Here is a 23163-nt window from a genome sequence, read left to right as displayed (position 1 = left end):
AGAAATTTAATCAAAAAATTCAAAATAGAATAAAAAATATTAAATCTTTTATCTTATTTTGTTCTTTATGTTGAGTTGAGAAAGGGTAGTAGGGGGTTTGTGGTTGACTTTGTCTAAAAGTGACCGTCCCATAACTGGGGAACAAGAACAAAGATGGGAACCTTGGAGGTTGAACCATAGCCTAACACTAGGCTCATTAGGTGCTAGTGAATCCAGAACCCCCAGAGCATAGCCAGTAGATGGGATAAAAATTGAACCCATGATCATATTTTGATGGAAAACGATGTGGGAATAAATCTTAGACACCTTGCCTGACCAACTCAATGGTAAGTAGTTGCTGTACACACACACATTGTGGATTATGGTGAAAACCTGTAGGCATTATTCTACAACAAGCCCTCAGCCCTCAACACGACAAATCAGCAACCACCAGAGTCTGACCGCCCTCTCACAGCAAGCTCAAAGTTCTCAGGTCTCACACACACAGCATTACAGAACGTGAAGGAAGAATTGCTGGGAGAATTCCTTCTATCCCAAGCCTCTGTTTTATGCTCGGCTTGTGGCAGTGTTAGGTGAAATGCTAAACTTATCACTGGTTGCCCCTCTTCCTCACAGCATTTTCAGAAAATAATCAGCTTTTCTTAGCTTGTCTCCACTTTTAATCCAGACCAATCAACTATTCTTAGCTTTCTTAGCCATCAAATCCCCCTTTGCAGGCTCCTTTTATCAGCCCATTACAACCTTGGATAATCTTATTTTGCTTGACCGATAAGCTGATAATAATCCTTGCACAAAACTTGCCAAAATTTGGCCTTCTATAAGATTTACTGGGAAGCTGAAGGCCCTTCTGAAAAAAGATGAAACCTTTTTTAGCTTTTATATCTTCCTCCGTTTCTGTTTTCTTTTTGGCCTTATGCAGCTCAACTTCCCAGCACATGCATATATGCATCTGAGACGGGTTGCAGTTACCATAATGCCCACTACTAGGAACTTGAGCTAAGTCCTAAAACTTGGTCTCGTTTTTGCATCTAAAAAAGGTACAAAACATCATTCCTTTAGGCCAGCAATTCAATACCTAAAATCAGCTTCAGGATAATCGTCAAAGATCTGTCAACTAGCTAGAACAGTCTCATAATCGACTTTCTCACTGTGTCTACTTTCCTCAACTCAACCAATGTCCACAACCAACTTATTACTCAACACTCAACCCTCTTTGATCACTGTTCTCTACAGTTGGCTCTCGGCCGGCTGCCAACTCCACTTAGACATAGTTGACCACAAAGTCAACTTTTTACTCAATTGTTCACTCATCCTGTAATCACCTCATTCACACAATTGCATAATCATACAAGGCCAATAACCCACCTACATCCACATACCAAGGTACATGCCATGGACAAAACATTATGGGTTGTTAAAGGACACCACTCTCAAGTCTCAAAGAGGCAGACTTTCTTGTATGAAAAGAGGTAAAGAAACAACCCACGAAATGAAGAAAAGGAGCAAGTCATCCATCTCAAAATCTATCAATCCGTCACTAGAGATTATCGTTGCGTCAATTCTTCTATTTTTGAGCTTGCACAAATATTTATATAGACTTCAGTTTCTATTTTCACACATTTTCAATGTTTTACTATTTCCCCAGTGTTTTCAAAACATTTATGCTTCTGAGCAACCAAAATAGTACATTAGGGACAAACTTTTTGAGCAAGAGACAAAAAGAATGTTGAGAAAAGGCAAAAGCAACCCAAAAAAGAGTGTGCGTGTAGAGAGAGAGAGAGAGTGTGTGTAACTAATGCATGAAGAGAATATATAACTGACATCAAAATGTTCCAATCCTCCCACCTGATACATATATATAGGAATGTAAATGGTCCCCACTGGGTCCCAATTAACCCCATTTAAAGTGAAAACAAGTACAAAAATGAGGTATAGGTACAACCTCATTTGAAGCAAGCATATAAATGGGGTTAATTGGAGCCTCATTTATATGCCTACATATACATACATATATATATATATAGCCACCTCGAAATGAAAGGCTCCATGTAATATTGAAGATATACTTGTTCCAAGTTTTATAATAAATAGAACCAGTAAAAGTTAATAAAATTATATATTATATATATGCCAAAGATAGCTAAAATAGATGTATAAATGCAAAGAACAAACAAAAGTGCATCTGAGAAGAATTCTCACATGCGAGATTCAGGATCTTTGCGGGGATCATAACCCTTCCTGATCCAGAACCTAAGAAATGGTCCATTTGAAAAGTAATATGCTGTCCTGAAGAGCAGCCTGTCAGATTAAACAAGTAAACAATCACCAAAAAGAAAATGTTAAACTCATTCAATTACCACACAAAATGAATTAGGGTAACCCACCTTCTAAGCAAATGACCTCCAAATTCTAGACCCTTATCAAACAACCGCTCAGTCAGGGAACTTTTCACCCATATAGGTCGCTCATCAAACAACTTGCATACGGCCATCTGCCACTCCCATTGTTCTGAGTCTTTTGTTATATATTTCTCCCAATATACTTTCTTAGGAATCTGTATGACTGGTTAAGTGCAACAAAAAATAAAAACAAGGAAACATCTAATATGTGATGTAGGGCTATGGCAAAGCTGTGGTTTGACATAAAAAACTTATTTTCAAGATAAATGACTAAACATTGTGAGATTGAAGTAAGCCAGATATCTGGTTTCATGAGTTACGAGTTTCCCAAGATGCTAAAACTGTATACTTGGAACTAGTCATGGACTTTGCTTAATTACCTACATTCCCTTTCCTTGTCAGATGCATCTTCAATACAGTTTCATTCAATGCATGTCCATTAGTAGAAACACAATGTGCAAAATGGTCAATGATTGGCCTAATTTAGCAGGGTAGGCACAAAGAAAAAAGTACATAACAAAGATATGAGTAAATCATAAAAGAAAAGTAATAAGGATATCTTTAATGTCGAAGTCAATAGCAAGACTTGGCTCTATATCCATCTGAAAAACAAAAAGAAAAATGTCAGTTCCTTATCAATAAACCATGTTAAGATTCAGGGACCCTACCAAGAAACAATTGGATAGTTGGCCACTTTAAACTACCATCCCAAATTACTAAAAGGAATTGGAGAAGATGGGAAACATAGATCCACAGTCAACAAAAAAGTAAGATTTATCATCAAATAAGATCATAGGAGACTTAATAAACAATTTTCTCAAAATTAAAGTACTTAAGGCAAGATAAGTAGCAAGAAACCACAGAATGAACATGGAGACTCTTCTAACTTGATCAAGAATTCTTCTTGGCCTTTCCCAGTTGAACATAGCAAAGATAAGAAAACTTGAACTAAGCATTCAATTCAACAAAATAAAGAAGACAGCCAGCATGAAGTTAATTACAAACAACTACAGATCATGCACACACGTCCAATTATCCACTGTTCATCAACTGAAGCTATCTTCTTTTCCAACAATGAAAGGTCTCAACCTACAGGCCAAAGGGCAGTCTCAAGGAGACAGTTTCTGTGCAGAGAGGATATCCAAAAGGTAGCAGAGGCATGCATTTATTTGAACACATTAGTGTGGTTGGTTAGGTAGATAGTATATATTGCTTCTGAAACTACTTCCTACATACTTAGTTCACAACAAAAATACATTACCTAACATTTAATAAAGGTACCACTTAACTCATAGATTAAAAGTGCCAAAGATAACGATTTATGTTTGCACAACTAAAAGAAAAATTTACTTGGCAACAGCATAAAAATACCTCCCAATGGTGTTGTACAACTCCCACTTGTTTTTTCTTTGAACTCAGATAAACTGATGGCTTTAACCTGAAAGGCAGCAAAGCTACATCATATCAAATTCAAAAGATAGCAGTGGCAGGAATGTGATTTCAAATTAATCTAACGTCAGAAAATCAACAACTGATCAACATTTGAGATTCACTGCTATAGACATGATTCTTTGAAACTTCTGAAACCAGAGGTCAACTACCTGGATACTAGTAAAAGAATATCAAATAAGAACTGAAGCAAGGACTAACAGAAAGAAGTGTCCTCCCTCAGCCACATAACAAAAATGGATAAGAAGAATAGTAGTCAAATGCTCAAGGTGCACAGAGGCACAAGAGTGCTTGGAGCTGAGGAGCGAGGTGAGAGGCGCAAAGCACAGGTGCAAGCCTTTTTTGGATGCAAGACAAATTTAAAAAAATATATATAAAAAATATGTATACATCACTATTTTCAATATATACCTGTAAAGAGGTAAATGGAATTTTTTTAGTTATTACTGGTTAGATTTTAACAAGTCCATCAAAAAATCGAAAAAATAATTACAGAGGAGCAAAGCACATGCGCCTTGCACCTTAGTGTGAGGCACACTTAGCACCTAGGCATGTGCCTCATATAGCGAGGCACCCTCAGCTGAGCTTGAGCCTAGGCATGCCTTCGTCAACCATGATAAGAAGTGTCTGTTCAAGCAAGAAATAGGGTTCTCCAGACTGTCAAAAGTTTTCCTGTTTCTCTCCCATCATAGACACCACAATGCTCTCTGACACCCAAAGGGGGACCTAACCCCAAGAATGCAAAGAACGCTATCATAACCCACATGACATCTATGAGAAAAGACAAACTTTGAACACCACCAAACAGTGGAGGAAGGTCATCCACTGACTCGGCATCACTTTAATTAGACATCTAAGAATTACATAGAGGAAAAGAATCAAACGAAGGGAAAACGATACAAATCAAGATAAAGTCTTACACTATTTTCTCTGGCACATCTTTTGTTGAGAAAAGTGGAGGCACTAGAATCATCAAATCCTCCTGTTCCACATCCATAAGGCCACCCTTCTCTAAAGGGAAACATGAGTAAGAAAACTAATAAGGATAAACCATGCAGAATGTGTAAACTATGAAATATGAGAGCTAACCAAATTGTGGTTTCAAATCAGTCCACTTTCTTTTCTTTCTCCGAGCATCCGCATGAACAGCAAGAACATGCTGGTAATCTACCATCCCTTTAGGAAATGAATGCACCCAAATGAAACTGAAACACAGGCAAAAAAGAAAAAAAAAAAAAAAAGAACAAACTTGGGGGCAGGGGAGGGGGGATGAAAATGAGAAGTATGAAGCCAGAATATAAAAAAAAAAAAACATTTCTAACCATTAAAATGATAAGCTTCTGAAACTTGCACGACAATATCAGCAGAAAGCTCTTGCACATTTTGAGATGGCTTGTCCTTGAGTTCTGTTTGAGCAGTAATTGGTCCACTTGAACATTCATCCCCTTGTTCACCAGTTTTGATCAATTCAGGACAGAAACTCTTCTCAGGAAGATGAATCTCATCTTCTGGTAAATACTCAGATATCCTCCCATTGTCTTCAGTATTATCATCATTCTTATCTTTCCTTTTGGATAATTTCAAAAGAAAATTATTACTGGGGCAAAGGTTCGCAAAAGCAGGGTGTGAATATGGATCCTCAGGGCGAAAATGGAGCTCCAATTTGTTGGATTGTGAGCTGCGAGCCTGCATAGATTAAGGTGTTTATGGTGGAATGATTGTCAGTGTCATGAAATTTTCATCAAGAATTCTCTAGATATACAACATTAAAGTAAGAAGTATATGACAATTCGCAAAAGCAGTTTGTCTGTTTAAAGGGCTAAGACACAACAACATAAGATACTTAAAACATTTTCTTTTTCTTTTTTTTTTTTTTTCTTTTTTGGGTTTGGAGGGGGGGGCTCTGTTGGAGGGAACAAGGCATTGTTATAATAGAATTTAAGAACAACAACCAAAACCACAATAATGCACAAATGACAAGATAAAGGCAGATCATTCAAAATCATGGATTAGGGGGATGCTTGATTCTTTGGAGCAAGTTCATTATGATTTAAGATGTCAACAAAGAGACCAAGCTAAGCCAACCACACACCTAAATTTTCAGTCAAAGAAAAAGAAAAACCACATGAATCCAGCCATGGAGTTAGCCTGCTGCAGCATCTAGTCCTAGATGGTTTACCAAGTCCTTTCTTTTTTTCAACTCTTAAGTCTAGCCCAAGGGAGGCCCAAGGAGGCAATAAGCTCTTTCCTTGGGGGAACCATTAACTTTGACAAATTGAAGCATATGCTAGATAACACCATTAGGTTTCTAACCCCCCTCCCCCAACACACACAAAAAAAAAATAATTCCGGCAAGATCCATACCATTCAAATTGGAATAGGAGGCAGCAAATCCTTGTTTACTGGAGTTGGATGTCAACACAAGACGTGGAAACAATCAAAATCCTTGCCTTCTAACTATGATTTCTTGGAACTAAAGCTCTAATACAGTAATACCATAATAAGACACCAGTTGTCCCAAAATGCTAAATTATTGGGAAATGGCCCAAATCTAGGTTTCTAACACAATCATATCCTTGTTCGCTAATTGGTTGTCTGCAATATTATGTATGTTTGGTGTTAGTTATCCTTAGAACCATGTTCTACTCCAATGGAAGTCCTCCAGTTGCGTCTGGCATGGATATATAGGCTTTTCTTTCTTGTATACATGCAGGCTAGTCTTTTGTTTTACAGGGGTTGATACCTTAAGGTGGTGTTGCTTGCTGCTTACTTTATACAACCACAACCATCAATCCTTGACTAGGTGTTTCTTTTTTGTTTAATCAAAAAAAGAAAAGGAAAGAAAGAATAGTGTAGTAACTTCTTCCTTCTATTGCACACCCTACAAACCATCCCAGATTAGAAAAAGTTGACGTCCCAAGGAAAACCAATGAACAAAACTAAGCAATAAGGCAGAACTGACAAGATAGATGCAGATCTTTGAAAATCTTGGGTTGGGAGAGGCATGACTTTTTGAAGCAGGTTCATTATGATTGACTTCAACAAAGAGTTAACCAAGTTCTGCCAAACCTAAACACACCTAGATTTTCATTTGAATAAACTCCATGATTTTGGCCATGGAATTAAGCCTGTGGCATCTAGGCCTGGATGGTTTAAAGTTTTCTCACTTTTGATTCTAGCCATCAAAGGAGACCCAAGGATATGTCCCTTTCCTTTCCAAAACCATTAACTTTGATAAATTGAATTATAGGCTAGATAATGGAATTAGGTTCCTCATAAAAGATGTCAATGGCAAGATTCATACCATTGATACTTGGAATAGGAGGCAGCAAATTTACATTTATTAGAGTTGTATCTCTACAAAGGCATGGAAACAATCAATCTCTTAAATTACCAGTAAGCCCAAAAGCTTAAGCTGTTACAAAAAGGACCCAACAATATACATCATGTTTCTAACACTCCCTCAAGTGAAACCACAAGAATTTGTGACAAACTAAACTTAAGATACAGAAACATGAAGAAAACTACCATGCACAACAAACATCAAAAGATGGGAAACCACTGATCATGACAAGAGAGAACCCATGTGTTCTTGGAACTAGAGCTCCAATACCATATTAAGACACCCCCTGTCCCAAAGCTTAAATTATTTGGAAATGGCCCAAATCAAGCTTTCTAACACAATCACCTGTTTGTTCACTAATGGTCAGATTGCAATATATGTTTTATTTAGTGTTGGTTTTACTTATGATCATGCTCAACTTTATCTATTCCTTATTCACTAATAGGTGGTCTGCCAACCACACATAGGCTTCCATGGTTGACTAAAATGGATGAAGTATTAGTTGTGTAGAGTAACTTTATAATACACCATAGCAACAGTGTGTCATCTCCTCTAACAACATAGCATAACGCCAAAACTGTGCAAAAATAGGGGAGTGATATTGCTTGTTCTAGAGATGGTGTAGAGGGTGAATATTGAGAAAGCCTTCAACAACTTTTTCTCCTCTCTCTAGAACATTCCCTCTAACCTACCTTCATAAATTTGCTAAAGCCAATTAGCCATATTTATATAAGAAGCAAATGGAAAGCTCTTGTATATATGTATCGCATGCTTCCATCTTATGAAAGTGAAGCTATAGGTGTTGGGCACTTTGTGTATGGAGTTCCTTCAGTGTGTCATTTCACAGCATCAACATGACAATAAATTGCCAGTGTATTTATTATTAGGAGCTTTTGTAGGAGTTCTATTTGCAAAATTATTTATAAACCAATTTCTTGAGGCAACTATTTCAGAACAAAAAGAATGATAAATTTGAAAATTGAAACAAATACAAAGTCCTAGTGATTCTACTATTCAAGTGGTAGAAATCACAATAGTTCTATCCAGTATCTTTCAAAGCATTATTTGCTATTTTACAAGACTTCTGGAATTCCAAATAATATTAAAGCAGCAAGTTACAATTTACAACTACTAAAGCCTCCTACGTATTTCTAGCCAAAAAAAACTCCTATTACTAACTCAGAATTAAAAGATAATAAAACAATGTTCTGACACAAATAGAAATTACAAAATAAAATTGAACTTTAGTTCAACCAGACCATGAGAGAAAAGTAGAGAGAGCAAAAGCAGACAGTTAATTTTATCCTAATGCTACTAGCCCGCTTCTGCAAACCCAATTTCTAACAGCCCTTATTGTAGACTTTTCTTTTTCAGTTTTCAGTTTTCATTTTCATTTTCATTATTTTGAGAGTAAAAATAGGAAATGGCATTTGATTGCTTATTTTTGTTTTCAAAATCTTGAAAGCTTGTGTGTGGGGGGGTGGTTGGGGGGGGAGGAACAAGAAAAGGTTCTCTCACATTTTCCATTTCATTCTCCTTTTCTGTCTCCTCCCTACCCTTTCCCTGCTAGCGACCTTAGTTACTGGAACCCCAACAAGTCGACAGCCAATGCTGCTGGCAGGAAGGAGGATAAGGGACAGGAAATAAAAATACAAAAATGAAGACATACCAAGGTTAACAAATTATGTTAAGTTTTCTTTTTTCAAATGAAAGTGAAAATTGAACCCCAAAAAGAATGAAAACTAAGACTGAAAATTGAAAATGGAAAACTAAAAGCTCTGTTAAACAGGCCCTGAGAATTGAACGCATTACAAGCATTAACATGTATATCTATATGGCATTTGTTTTAAAGTATAAACACTCAAACCACAGAAAATAGCAACAGTGGGATACAGCCAAGTATTTTTGCTAATATAAGAAGGCAGCAATACCATGATGCATTATGTCTTGTATCCTTATTTGGTTCCTAATATAAAAAATAACACATCAGATTTCATACTTTGTATAATAGATATATAACATGTTCTGTCACACATACCTTGAGGATTCCGTTGCTTCCTCCAAGAGTCTCAACGGCACGCGTGGTTGATGAAGGATAGCCAGGATAGTGAACTGCAAAAGCCTGGGCACTAGGTAAATTTCCAGAAATAGTCCCGTCTTTTATGACCCCCATAATTGCTTTTATAGAGCAACTGTATCGGCGCAGATATATTCATACACCTTCTCTCATCTACTTTCTTGAACTATACTTGATAAAAACTGCAATTTCTGTCTGTATAAATGTGGACAGGAACAAAATTAGCCCATTATTACACCCTCAAAAGGATAAATTCCAGTCAATCTCTATTAAGAAAATGTCAGAAATTGGGTTGGATCTGAGCGCCAAGGATCTGAATCATTGAATGCCGTCATTTGACAGATGGTCGCGAGAATGACTATCACCTTGAAGATCGACCATGCCCCACAAATAACAAAGAGATCAGCTATGAGAGGAACGACACATGTAAACATCAGTTGAAGGCTCCTTGGGGTTGAAATGAGAGGAATCTCTCACTTTAATGGAATTCTGCACACACAAGGCAGGAGGTAGGGTAAATTTTGTCGGCAAATAGGGTTTCCATCAGATGATGACAGCTAGGGTTTGGTTTCTAGTCTAGGAAAGATGGCAGCTGGTATTAATGGAAGGTTCTAATCAGTGGTTAATTGATTGGTGATTGATTGATTGTCTATATTTTCTAAAAGTAGAATTGTATCTTATGGATTAGCATATGTTTCCTAATCTGTTTGTATCCTAAATCTGTATAGTTCCTAAATCTAGATTTAGAATTCCTTCCTAAGCTAAGTTTAGTATCTTTCTAAATCATGTAAAGAGTCTTTCCTAACCCGTGAGTAATGTAAGACGGAAGGTTTATTTTCTCCTAATTCTTGACAAATTTTACTCTCAAAGATAGGATACAAGTACACCAGACACAAACCTAGAAGGAGTAACGTTTTATCCCATGTCAGTTAAGGGCCGCTGCATACATGATTTCTACCAATGCTGGAAGTTTTCCTAATAGACTAGTTCTTCTACATTGATCCACAGAGGCATGAAAATAATAGTAATTGTTTATTTGTTTTTGCTCGATCAGGCCCAATAACTTTCCTAAGGTTACTCTAAATGCACATTTAAGTAGATTCATCCTTAACTACATATAACAGTCAAAATCTTTTTCAAATCAAGAAGAGCACATTCCCTTTTCCTCATTTTAAATTTTTAACTACCAAATGGTCCAATAGGATTCCAAGTTTTTATGGAGCATGGAAAAGAGCCAAAATGGCCCTGTGACAAGTGGCTGCAAAACTCTCACTTAATAATACCATTATCCCTTTGACCATCATAATCCATAGTATCATTATTCTGTCATTGTGAATATAAATAACACAAACCCTTTTGTTTACCAAATGCTCCATGGGTAAATGATGGTTATCTCCTCCTACTTTAGCAAAAGCATCTTCAACGAGGCAACTACTCTACCTTCTAATTCATCAAAATATGAGACTTCAACATTTTTTTTTTTTTGAAATATGTGAGCTCAATTATATTAATGAAAGTATAGAAGATGTACATCAAAAACTCAGAACAAGAGAGTTCCAAACAAAATTAAGCTGACCAAACTCCCCCCCCCCCCCCCCCCCCAACACAAGCCATTAGGGGACAACGACAACCCAAAACTGACACTAAAGCCAACAAGCCGAGGAGAGGGAGAAGAACCTAGCAGCCCAGAGCAGAGGCTAACATGATAACCTGATCCATTGAGTAAGGGAAAGAAGGCTCCACAGCCTTCACCCAAGTGACTAACCTAGCAAGCACCAAGATAAAGATATCAACTGCACCTGACCCCCGATCTTTGAAAATTAGCGTATTCCGCTCCAGCCATATGACATGACCATAGGGTTCAGCTAGGGTCTAGGAAGGAATTTGGATAAGAATTAAGAGGAAGGAAGAGTAGAAAGGGAGGGGAAGTAAGAACATAACAGAATTGAGGGAGAGAGAGAGAGAGAAAAGCCGTGGGAGAGTATTGAGAGAGGGAATTGAGATTCAAATCATTCATTGAGCTCCTTTCTCTAACTACTAAAGCCTATTTATAGGCTCACAATTGAAGATGCTAATAACAACAACATAAAATGCAACTAATAAGGAAAATACTTGACATGTATTACTAATATATCCTTAGGGTTCCTTGGGGTCATGACAATCCCCACCCCTTCAAACAATTCTTGTCCTCAAGAATTGATAGTTGTTGACCCCATTCCTCAGCCGATTCCAACCTTAGCAATCTGGTTTCTTCTTCGCATTTTCTTGTGCTTATCTCGTATCTTCCTTTTCTTTTGCCTTTTTGTGTCTTTTTCTTCCAAAACATCAGTACTATGACTTGCTGCAACAGCAAGTCCAGCCATCCCCCTCATTCTGATTTCCATTGAGAATGGTTCCAATTGATCCGTTATAGCTGCACCCATATCACTTCCAATCATAGAAAGGAATTCCAACTTTGTTGCAGGCCAAAATCTGATTCAGCGTTGTAGCTCTCCAACTGAAAGAGGAATAAACAAAATAGCAAAAGTTTTGTTCCCCTCAACAAAATTTTCATTGTAATCTTGAAACTCTGAGGTTGGCGTAGTCATATCCTCTCCCTTCTTCACAACCTCTTCTCCTTCCTTATCTTCAATAGAGATTTCCTGGACCTCCATGTCAACTATCTCTTCTCCAATATCCGAATTTCTAAACCGTGTGGCAGCAGCCTCCTTTTCCCTCATCTTTTGAACCACATGGTTGTTCTCAGCAGCTGCAGTATTGTGCAAGTCCTCAGCCTTCTGCTTTTTCCTTTGGTCTAAATCTTCATCGATTGCATTTTTTCCTTCAACAACTTCAGTATTAGCTTCCTAAGAACTATCGTTAAGTAGTTCCAGCCCGGATTTTTCCGTTAAATCTCCTTTAGCTACATATGGTCCTTTACAAACTTGCGAGCTGCTCTTACGATAACTTTCCGGTGGCAGTCCATGCTTTCTACAAATGGCTTCTAGTGCCAATTCTTGCAGCCTCGCTTTCTTTGCAGCTTGTTCCACCGTAGTAGGGCAAAACATTTTCACACTAAGCCTTAACGAATCGTCAAGACCATTAATGAATCTTGATACAAAGTAATGTTTTGACAAGGCTAGCTGAAAGCTCCACATCAATGCCCTTAATTCTTCAAACCTCTCTTGATATTCAGTCACTGATCCTTCCTGCTTAAGCTTGTTGAACTCCTCAATCACATCAATCATGTTCTTCTCCCCAAATTGGTCACACAGATCTTTAGCAAAGTCAGTCCACCTGACCTCCCCTTCCCTTGTTGCAGCACATAGTCCATTAGCCATCTCCTCCATCCAATTCCTTGAAAATTCACTGCTGTAACAACCTCTTGTTCAGCTTTTAAGAATATCTCCGAAAATTGATTCCGGTACTAAAAATCAGCAACCCAAGCCAATGTAATTGTTGCTTCCAATTCAGCAAACTTAATCCGCTTCAGACATTGCCCTAGCAGTAGCCTAGATCTGAATCATCTTTTTAGTTGCTGCTGAATGGCCTCCAAATCAATTTCCGAAATCTGATCAGGTTGTTCGGCCTTCAAGTTCATCGGAATTCATTCACTGAAAATTCAGTCACTGAAATTGTTTCGATAAATTGCCAAGACCTACTGATAATCGATCGCTTCCAAATCCGCAACCTTAGCAGCTTCAAGTTTGGCCAACCTAATTCCACCTCAAATGAAATGCACTGAGATATGGATCTGGATCTGCTAGATTAACTCAAACAAGAATCAGCGGCCAAGGAGCTGCTCGATTAATTCGATCAAGTCAGCTGATAATTTCTCCGAATTGAATCACACTCCGAGGTGCAGCGATTACTCAATATTCACTTCTGACCTAAGCTTCCTTCTCGCCTCAATCTTACTTCAACAATCGAGGATCGAATTTGTGTTTGGCCTTCAATTTCACCTACTCACAGCTTCCAACTTCACCAGAATTCCGTCATTGGAATCTCACAAATCTGCCTCGATCAGCCCTATCCTGATTCGCTTACTCCCAAGTAGCCACCAAGATGCAGCTGATTGATTGCACCTTCAACAATTTCGAGTCTCACCGCAAAGAGCTGCCAGAATTACAATCGAATCGTAGCTATCCATACAACCGAGTTCCCATCCACTAGGCTACCACCTGCTTCGTCTTTAGCTTCTGGATTGCCTGAATTGCCTAGCCTTGTTTCGCTCCTAGCAACTGATCCACAATCGACAGCCTTCCTTACTCCTACCTTGGTCACATGCAGTGACCTAGACTGGTTCTGAGAGCCGTTCGCCTTGCGTTACCTGCAATTCTGACCCTCACTAATTTGCCGAGGACTATCGGATCTATTGCAGCTAAATTGTCACGATCCTGCTTTGCGGTAGTCTTTCTAAGGAATCGATTGGTTTTTGTGGCTGCCAGAAACCAATCAGAATTCGTTGATCACTGTTGGAACTCTCCCGACACGTCATCTTCAATTCCGAGCAGAAATTGCTTTGCTCGGCTTCGCCTTCCAAATCTGAGTTCAACTCCGGCTGCAACTGGTCGCTATCTACTCACAACCAACGCCAATCAAGATCCGCAGTGGATTCGCCACCCAATCACCGTCCACTTCAAGCTTGCATCGTCGGAAATCGCTACTTATTCCCAAACTTTGCTTCCGATCGCGACAGCCTTCAAATTCTGACAATCAACCTTCAGAATTTGCTGCACGGAATCGCCTTGGTCAATGGCTAAACTTCCGGATCACAGCCAAGGATAACCTGGTTTACTTCTGCTTCAAAAGTCAAACCAAAATGGCCAAAATTCACTGTCGATAATCGTCGGAATTTCTCACAAAGAAAATCGCTGAGGAACGATATCTCTGATACCAAATGACATGACCCTAGGGTTTAGCTAGGGTCTAGGAAGGAATTTGGATAAGAATTAAGAGAAAGGAAGAGCAGAAAGGGAGGGGAAGTAAGAACATAACAGAATTGAGGGAGAGAGAGAGAGAAAAGCCATGGGAGAGTATCGAGAGAGGGAATTGAGATTCAAATCATTCATTGAGCTCCTTTCTCTAACTACTAAAGCCTATTTATAGGCTCAAAATTGAATATGCTAATAACAACAACATAAAATGCAACTAATGCAACTAATAAGGAAAATACATGACATGTATTACTAATATATCCTTAGGGTTCCTTGGGGTCATGACACCATATAATCCATAGCACTGAATAAAAAAGAGACTTCCATACCTTCCTTTGATCTTTACCCTGAGCAAAGAAATCCCACTGCTCAAATAGACCCCCAACTGATCTCAGACAAACCCACTCAAAGCCCCACCAACTAAAGATTTGTTGCCACAAGCACAAAACAACCTCACAATGGACGAAGAGGTGGTCCACAGACTCTGGAGCAGAGCCACAAAAGACGCAAATCAGATCATCCCCCTACAAGATTCCTTTCCTGCCCAGGTTGTCCTTCGCGCTAATTTTACCCCAAATGACCAGCCACACAAACAACTCCACTTTTGGAGGAGCTAGGCTGCCCCAAACACGAGCTGCCACTGAATTAATTTGAGGGACATTGGAACCAAACATTAGGGAGCAAAGCCTCTCATTGAATGAGTGTGATGAAAAGGAACCAGCTGCATCAAGAGACCAAAAGACTGTATCCCTCATTCCCTTCACCAAGTGAACTTAGGAGATAACTCTCAACAGCTCAGCCCAGATGGACTCTTCTCTGTCAAGAAGCGATCTTCTCCAGCTAAGGCTCCAAAACCAATTGTTAATCACCCAAAACCCCAAGTCTGCCACTCTCTTCCCTTTATCCAGGGACACCGAATACAACCAAGGGAATAAACTCGACAGAGAGGTGGTACCCACCCAAGTGTCTTCCCAAAACCGAGCCAAATTGCCCTTACCTAGCCGGATTTTAACCCCTTCCATGGCCACAGACTGAGCCTCATCACTGCTAGAATAGGAGACAACAGTGCCCCTCCACCAAGAACTGAAACTTCGCTTAACCTCCACATCATTGATTCCAACGAAGATACCATTATGCCTAGCTGCAATGACTTTACACCAAAGCTGATCACCCTTACTAATCATCCTCCAAAGCCATTTAAAGAGCAAGGCTTTGTTTTTGGCCAACAAAGACCCCACCCCTAGCCCACCCAACTTCTTAGGCAACTCAACCAATTCCCATCTAGCAAGAGCCATTTTTGCCACGCCCTCGTTCCCAGGCCATAAGAACTTTCTGTGCAGCTTAGCAATCTGTTTCGCCACCCCAACAGGAATTCTGAAGAGAGACATGTAGTAAATTGGCAAATAGTTCAGAACCGATTTTATCAAAGATAACCAACCAGCCATAGATAGAATCCCAGCCTTCCATGAAGCCAATCGACTCTTTATCCTGTCCACAACCGCCTTCCAAGCCACAAGCCTCTTTGGATTAATTCCCAGCTGGAAACCCGAGTATGAAATTAGGAAAGGGGTAGATTTACACCTCAATAGAGTTGCAGCCTCCATCAACCAATCTTGGCTAACATTAACTGCAGAGAGGCTGGACTTTTTGAAGCTAATACGCAAGCCAAACATGAGCTCAAAGCATCTAAGAATCCGCTTGAGGGCACGCATACTTCCTAGATCAGCTAGACAGAATATCAATGCGTCGTCTGCAAACTGGAGAAGAGGGATTTGCATAGGAGGAGACCCCACCAGGATACACGAAAACACATCTAGATCCACGGCCTGCGAGAACAACCTGTTAAGCCCCTCGGCTGCCAATAAGAACAGGAGATGGGACAACGGGTCCCCTTGGCGAAGACCACGCTCCATATCAAACTTACTCGCTATAGAACCATTCACTAACACCGATATCTGCTGATTCAAAACACTATTTCTTATCCAACCTATCCATTTAGCCCCGAACCCCATAGCTTCCATCACCCCGTGAGGTACCCCCAATCCACACTGTCAAAAGCCTTACAGAAATCCAGTTTAAGGAAAGCTACCTTTTCCTTAGCCTTCTAGCCGCTTCCACCACCTCACTAGCGATAAGCACTCCATCTAGGATCTGTCAACCCTTAAGCATCAAAATGCATTGCACCAAACCAAAATGGATTATATCAATATTGACTAGTCCCATTAAGGCCATCACCCTTGGAGTAGGATATATACATATATATATATATAAGTTACGCTCTCTCTCTCTCTCTCTCTCTCTCTCTCTCTCTCTCTCTATATATATATATATATACACACACACATACACAGACACACACAGAATATATACAAGTTGTAATGCTTGTAATATTGGGATTTTAAGTGGTTCTTGCAGCCGCCTAATAATCAAACAAAGCCAGTTTTTGAAATTTGTTGAAATTTTTCTTCGCCCAAGTCCCAACTCATTCAAGACAGGTCCAGTACATAAATCAAATTAAGAGAGATGAAATCAACCCCCTAGTAAGATGAAAATCAACCCAAGTCATTGCTTGGCTCAACAACCCCAAGACCCCACCCAAAGGAGCCGACCCAAAAGCAATCCCATTAGGGCTTCTCCAACCCCAAGGTTGCTGCAGTTGTAGAAGACCCTGGACCACCCGCCGCAAGCCTCTACAATTCCAGAGGCTGTCGGTGGCGCACTGTATGGTGGCCACCACGAGTGCGGTTGCCAGCAGGTCCAATATTGAAGAGAAACATGGAAGAGGTGACCGTGTGAAGCTCGATGGGAAGGTTTCACAGAGAGAGAGACAGAGAAGGGGGGGGGGGGGCATAAAAACTTACCGGCGAGCAAAGGAATTTGAATCGGCCGACGATGGCTTCTCCCCGGCGGCCGGCAGCACAAATCCTCGTATTGAGTCTATCCGCCAGCTGATCTTCTGGTTTTTAATCCTTTCCACTTCCATTGCATATGAAGTTAATTATTTGAATTAGAATTATTAATTCCAATCTCACTATAATTTAGATTCCTTTAAAATTAAATATATATATTAGTATTCTAAAAGGTGCTAATCAAGTGTCAGACTGGGGCTTAGTGCCTAGAGCACTTAGGCAAAGCCTAGACAGTATATGAAAAAATTATTTAAATAAAATTTATATTATTTTAAATACACATATATTAATATCTACTCATATATATATAAATAAATTATATATATAAATCTATCTCTCACTCTATATATATAAAGTTATAAACACATATATATGTTAGACTTATATATTAATAGAATTATTGTATTATATATATATATATATAATCTTGTGCTTATATAAAGGGGGATAGGCCACAAAAGGCGATGGCATTGTCGCAATAGAGAGAAAGCAAAGATTGAGACTTAGAGAGAGAGCAAATCTTCTACAAGTGTCGATGGCGACTACAACTAGAAGGAGCAAGAGGAGATGGTGAGTTCACTGTCCAAAGGAGGCGGCGGCGACATGCGACGAGAGAGGCTGAGATACAAAGAAAAAGTGATGAGAGAAGGTCGGCGACGACAACAATAAAGAGAGCAAGTGGTAACGGAGAGACGAGAGAGAGAATAGGTAAGGGGGAAAAAACTCTAAATCTTCTTAGGCACCGCAACAAAGAGAGCAAACGGCCGAGATGGTTCATGGGGCTAGGCGACCCATGCGACTAGGCAGCCGCCATGGCCAATTAATGGGTGGAATCAATTTTTAACATTTCAATGGTTGAGATTAAAAATTTTCCCACCTAAGCGCAGCCATCTCACTGTCTCTCTCCTTCTCCCTCTATCTTTCTCTCATTCATTCCCACCCACCCACTCACTTCCTCTCTCTCTCTCTCTCTCTCTCTCTCTCTCTCTCACAGACGCACCCACTCACACCGTCGTCGCCCCTCTTTCCGCCGTTTGCTGTTGCGGTCAGATCTTAGAGGTATTTGATGTTTGTTGTGTATATGTATGTGTGTGTGTTTATATACTAACTCCGTGTGTATATTATGTATATACGTGTGTTCTGTGTGTGTATATATCTATATGTGTGCGTATATATATATATATATCTCTCTCTCTCTATATATATATATACGGGTGTGTGTGGGGACGGCCGCGAGGTGGGTCGGTAATGGTAGTCGACCCACCGCCAACCCAAGCTTCCTTGATTGCCAGGGGTCGGGGAAACCAAGCTTCACGATCGGGGAACCCAGGCAATAGCGGTGGGTCGGCTGCCATCGTCGACCCACCTCGCGACTGTTGCACACACACAAAGAAAGAGAGAGAGTCCCCCGATGGCGATGGGTCGAGGGCTGACCTTGGCAATGGCGGTGTGTGTGTGTTCGGGTAATACAATAATATACATACATATGATTTATATATACCTGTGTGTGTCTGTGTTCATCAAAGGAGTTGTATTCGTCTTTATTTTGAGGAGGCGAGCCCGAGGCCAAAGCCGCCGGCAATGAAGGAAGAAAGTGCCCAACATTGAGAACAGAGGTTGTGTTAGCAGTGGTGCAAGGAGGAAGATGCAGTCGACGGTGATGCAAGAAGGAAATGAGGCAAGAAGAAACCTAGCCATAGAAATAAGAAGATGAGTTTTAGTTTGGCTCATATTTGGACTATCGGGTCGGTCTGGGCCACCCGACTGTTAAAAGATCCATTATAGGATCTGAGACAACAATGGATTTATTTCAAATGGGCTAGGCTTGAATTGGGCCTGGGGCATTTATTTTATTAAATAAAATGGACCAGTTTTATTTTTGGGCCTCATTTCACTATCTCAGCCCATATATATATTAGGCTATATTTTTATCATGGGTTTTATTTAATTTTTTTTGATTATATTTTAGCCATTAAGTTAATATGCACCAAATAATTAAATGAGACTATTAATATTAATTATCTCAATTTTTTTAAATAAAAAATTGGGTTTATTATTTATAAAGTTCTCTTTGCATGAATTTGAAAATATATAAAATGTAAGAGAGAGACATTTTAATGGCTGAGATGAATTTTATATATTTTTGATGGTTGAGATTACTTTGTATTCTCACCCAACAATTCCTCTTTATCTCTCTTTCCGTGCCTTTGTCTACCTTTTCTATTCTTTTTCCTCTCTCAACTTTTGCTCTTTCTCTTTGTTTTTTTGTTTATATATACACAGCCCCTCTGGCTCTTATTGGGGCCAACGGCCGACGGTTGCCATCACCCCCCAAACACATAGGCACATATACATACACTCAGTTGGCCGCGAGTCAAGGGTCTGTTGAACCCTCGTGGTGGGTTCCTCGAACCCCCTATCACTGTTGATCAAGGTCCTTGAAGCCCTCAACCAACGACAGTCGAGGGCTCTCAATTTTTTTTAATTTTAATTTAAAAAAAAGTAATATACAATTTTTTTAATTTCCAAATACCAATACTTCATTTTATTTGAAAATTTTTAAATAAAAAAACAATAGTATTAGTTTTATTTTTTTTTAAAAAAAAAGTTTTGATATTTAAAATTTGTTATTTTTTGCATAAAATTTTATTTAAATAATTGATTAAATCGGTCGTCTTCTCTATTGAGTAATGAGACATGGCTACCATTCATGAAGTCAGTACCTTCCCATGGGTCATCGGCAATGAGTCATCTTCGACTGCTCAAATCTCCAACAATACAAGACCAATTTTTTTTTTTATACAAAAAAATATAACTAAATTTCCCTAGTCAATTTTTTTAAAAATAAGGCAAATGTAGTGACCCAATGTTGGGACTCCGGAATGATTTTGCATGCCTTAAGGTTAATCTGATTGTAAAAATAAGACAAATGTAATGTTGTGGGATTTAATGGATTGGAATGTTGATGTTAGGTGTAAGTTGCTTGGGTGTTATGTGTAAGTGGTATGAGTGTGATCGAGTGTATAAAAAAGAAAATAATAGTGTTTAAATTAAGGCGTTCGAATGAGGCTTGAGCCATTCGAATAAGGCATAATGCATTCGGATGGAGAGACCACACATTCGGATGTTACTCACATGGGTTTCTCACCCTTTGTGAACATTCAAATAGGTCATGGAGCACATTCGGATTGTCACTCTCATGCTTTCTCTTATTTTCTCTTATACATTCGGATATAGGCACTATAACATTTAATATTTAATAATGATATCAAAATAAGAAGCTTAATTCAAAATTTAATATTTTTATCTTTAGGTATTGAATATTTGATACTTAAAGAAATGTGAAATTGAGTTACTTAAAGATGCAGATATTCAAGAAGAATTCATTTATTCATATTATTTTTTTAATTCTATTTTTATTTTATTAATTTTATTTTATTATAATATTTTTTTAAATTAAAATAATATAAAAATCAAAGGGTTTCAGACCACTCACGATTGGAAACCCAAGGCTTCCCTAATCATGTGCGGTCGGGGAACCCAAGGTTCTCTCCGACTCCGAGGGTTCCCCCATTGATATTAATAACACTAACTAGTGTATAATTTAATTTTAATTTATTTTAGATTGTAGAGCACTATGCATTATTTGATATTTATTTTTTTTATATTTGATTTGTTTGGAATTATAGAATACAGGCTGGTATATATTGTTTAATATTTAATTTAATTTATTTAGATTGTAGAGCACTTACTGATGTGCTTTATTATATAGATTTAATAATTTTTTTTCTTTTTATTATAAAACGTTAACGAGTATATAATAACTTTAATTTTTATTTTTTGTTTAGTGCTTATAATTTTTTTTTACTTGTTCTTATATTTTGATTTGCAATATTGGTGAATATTATAAATCTTATATGTTTGTTTTTTATTTGAGTTTTGTAAAACGTTTAATACAAACAAAATTGTTATAAATTCTTCACAAATTTTTATATAATATATATAAATTATAATTATATTTTAATTTTAATATTATTTATATCGTGCCTTTAGCCACGGGTATATGTTAGTAATAATATATAATAGGACAAAATTATACCAAGCATCTAATTTTGTATTTTCGCTTTAATTTTAGATTGCAACAACTTTTAAATTTGAAGACTTTTATCTTTATAATTTTTGACACATCAATCTATATAAAATATATATTTTTAATTCTTTTAAGTATATAATACATTCCAATCAAAACAATTAAGTAAATTTTGTAAATCACGTCCTTTTGTACATTATTTAGTCAAAGGAATAATTACGATTATATTAAGTTAACATGGGAGTGGGAGATATAAGTTAGGTCATTTTAAGAATATTTGTGTTTTTTAGTAAGAATTATTTTGATGGCATTTTAATAATATAAATAAATATTAAAAATATTTAAAAAAATATTACTTATTTGATAATATAAATAAGTATTAATATATGAAGAGTTTGTCAAATCTTGCAAGTTTAAAAATTATTGATTTTTTTTCTTAATGCCTAAATTAATACAGATTCTCTAAACAAAATTTTTGTCGTCTAAATAATCGTTTTATTAAATTGTCTTTTTAAAACAACTTAACTTTTTGCCTTTTTTTTTTTGGGTTGCGTGACTGGTTTATACCTTATTATTTATTGTCTAAAATTAAAAAATTATTCGTGAACTTAAGGAGTTGGAAGTCTTCTCGTCTAAACAACACCTCACTAATCATTGCTTAACATAGAAAATAATTAGTGGACTTAAAGAGTTGGGGGTCTCCTTATCTAAATAAAACAAAAACTAAAAAGAACATGAACTTAAACAAAAAAAATCATCAAATAATAGAATTTCAAATGATAGGAAGTCTCATTTTTTGGGGGGCATTCTTTTTTTGGAGGCGCTAGGCATCAACTAAGGCCTATGCCTTGAGTTGGCCTTGATGTAGACGTAGTATATATCTATATGTGTGCGTATATATCTATATATATACGGGTGTATGTGCGACGGCCGCGAGGTGGGTTGACAATGGCAGTTGACCCACTGCCAACCCAAGTTTCCTCGATTGTGAGGAGTTAGGGAAACCAAGCTTCGCGGTCAGGGAACCCAGACAAATGTGGTGGGTCGGTCGCCATCGCCGACCCACCTCGCGACTGTCGCACACACACAAAGTCCTCGATGGTGATGGGTTAGGGACCGACCTTGGCAATGACGGCGTGTGTGTGTTCGAGTAATATAGTAATATACATACATATGATTTATATATACCTCTGTGTGTGTGTCTATGTTCATCAGAGGAGTTGTATTCGTCTTTGTTATGAGGAGGCGAGCCCAGGGCCAAAGTTGCTTGCAATGAAGAAAGAAAGCGGCAGGCGTTGGAGAACAGAGGCTGTGTTAACGGCGGTGCAAAGAGGAAGATGCAGTCGGCGACGGTGCAAAAAGGAAAAGAGGCAAGAAGAAACCTAGCTATAAAAAGAAGAATATGGGTTTTAGTTTGGATCAAACTGGGTTATCGGGTCGGATCTAGGCCGCCCGATTTGTTAAAAGATCCATAAAGGATCTGGGGCAACAATGAATTTATTTCAAATGGGCTAGGCTTGAATTGGGCCTTGGGCATTTATTTTATTAAATAAAGTGGACCAGTTTTATTTTTGGGCCTCATTTCACTATCTCAACCCATATATATATTAGGCTATATTTTTATCATGGGTTTTATTTAATTTGTTTTGATTATATTTTTAGCCATTAAGTTAATATGCACCAAATAATTAAATGAGACTATTAATATTAATTATCTTAATTTTTTTAAATAAAAAACTGGGTTTATTATTTATAAAGTTAACTTTGCATGAATTTGAAGATGTATAAAATGTAAGAGAGAGACATTTTAATGATTGAGATGAATTTTATATACTTTTAATAGCAGAGATTACTTTGTATTCCCGTCCAACAATTCCTCTTTATCTCTCTTTCCCTGCTTATGTCTACCTTTTCTATTCTTTTTCCTCTCGCAACTTTTACTCTTTCTCTTTGTTTTTTTGATTCTTTCTCTCTATTTTT

The 23163-nt window shown here is 38.0% G+C and overlaps 1 protein-coding gene across 1 annotated transcript in view; it reads right to left on the bottom strand.

Moving 5' to 3' along the window:
• Positions 1–17178, bottom strand: part of LOC127789077 (uncharacterized) — a 39519-nt gene extending 22341 nt beyond the window's left edge. Inside the window, exons 1-9 of the mRNA XM_052317842.1 lie at positions 17046–17178; positions 9230–9463; positions 5171–5534; positions 4938–5024; positions 4769–4859; positions 3771–3837; positions 2959–3001; positions 2385–2556; positions 2200–2298 (exon numbers count right to left, since the gene is read on the bottom strand). Of these exons, the coding sequence (XP_052173802.1) occupies positions 2200–2298; positions 2385–2556; positions 2959–3001; positions 3771–3837; positions 4769–4859; positions 4938–5024; positions 5171–5534; positions 9230–9364 (1058 nt within the window). The 5' untranslated portion in view covers positions 9365–9463; positions 17046–17178. The remainder of the gene's footprint in view (positions 1–2199; positions 2299–2384; positions 2557–2958; positions 3002–3770; positions 3838–4768; positions 4860–4937; positions 5025–5170; positions 5535–9229; positions 9464–17045) is intronic.
• Between the last annotated feature and the right edge of the window lie 5985 nt (positions 17179–23163).

The sequence above is a fragment of the Diospyros lotus genome, chromosome 13, assembly GCF_014633365.1.
Source record: "Diospyros lotus cultivar Yz01 chromosome 13, ASM1463336v1, whole genome shotgun sequence".
Classification (NCBI taxonomy): domain Eukaryota; kingdom Viridiplantae; phylum Streptophyta; class Magnoliopsida; order Ericales; family Ebenaceae; genus Diospyros; species Diospyros lotus.
The sequence above is the reverse complement of the archived record's forward strand: the minus strand, read 5'-3'. Positions and strand labels throughout refer to the sequence as shown.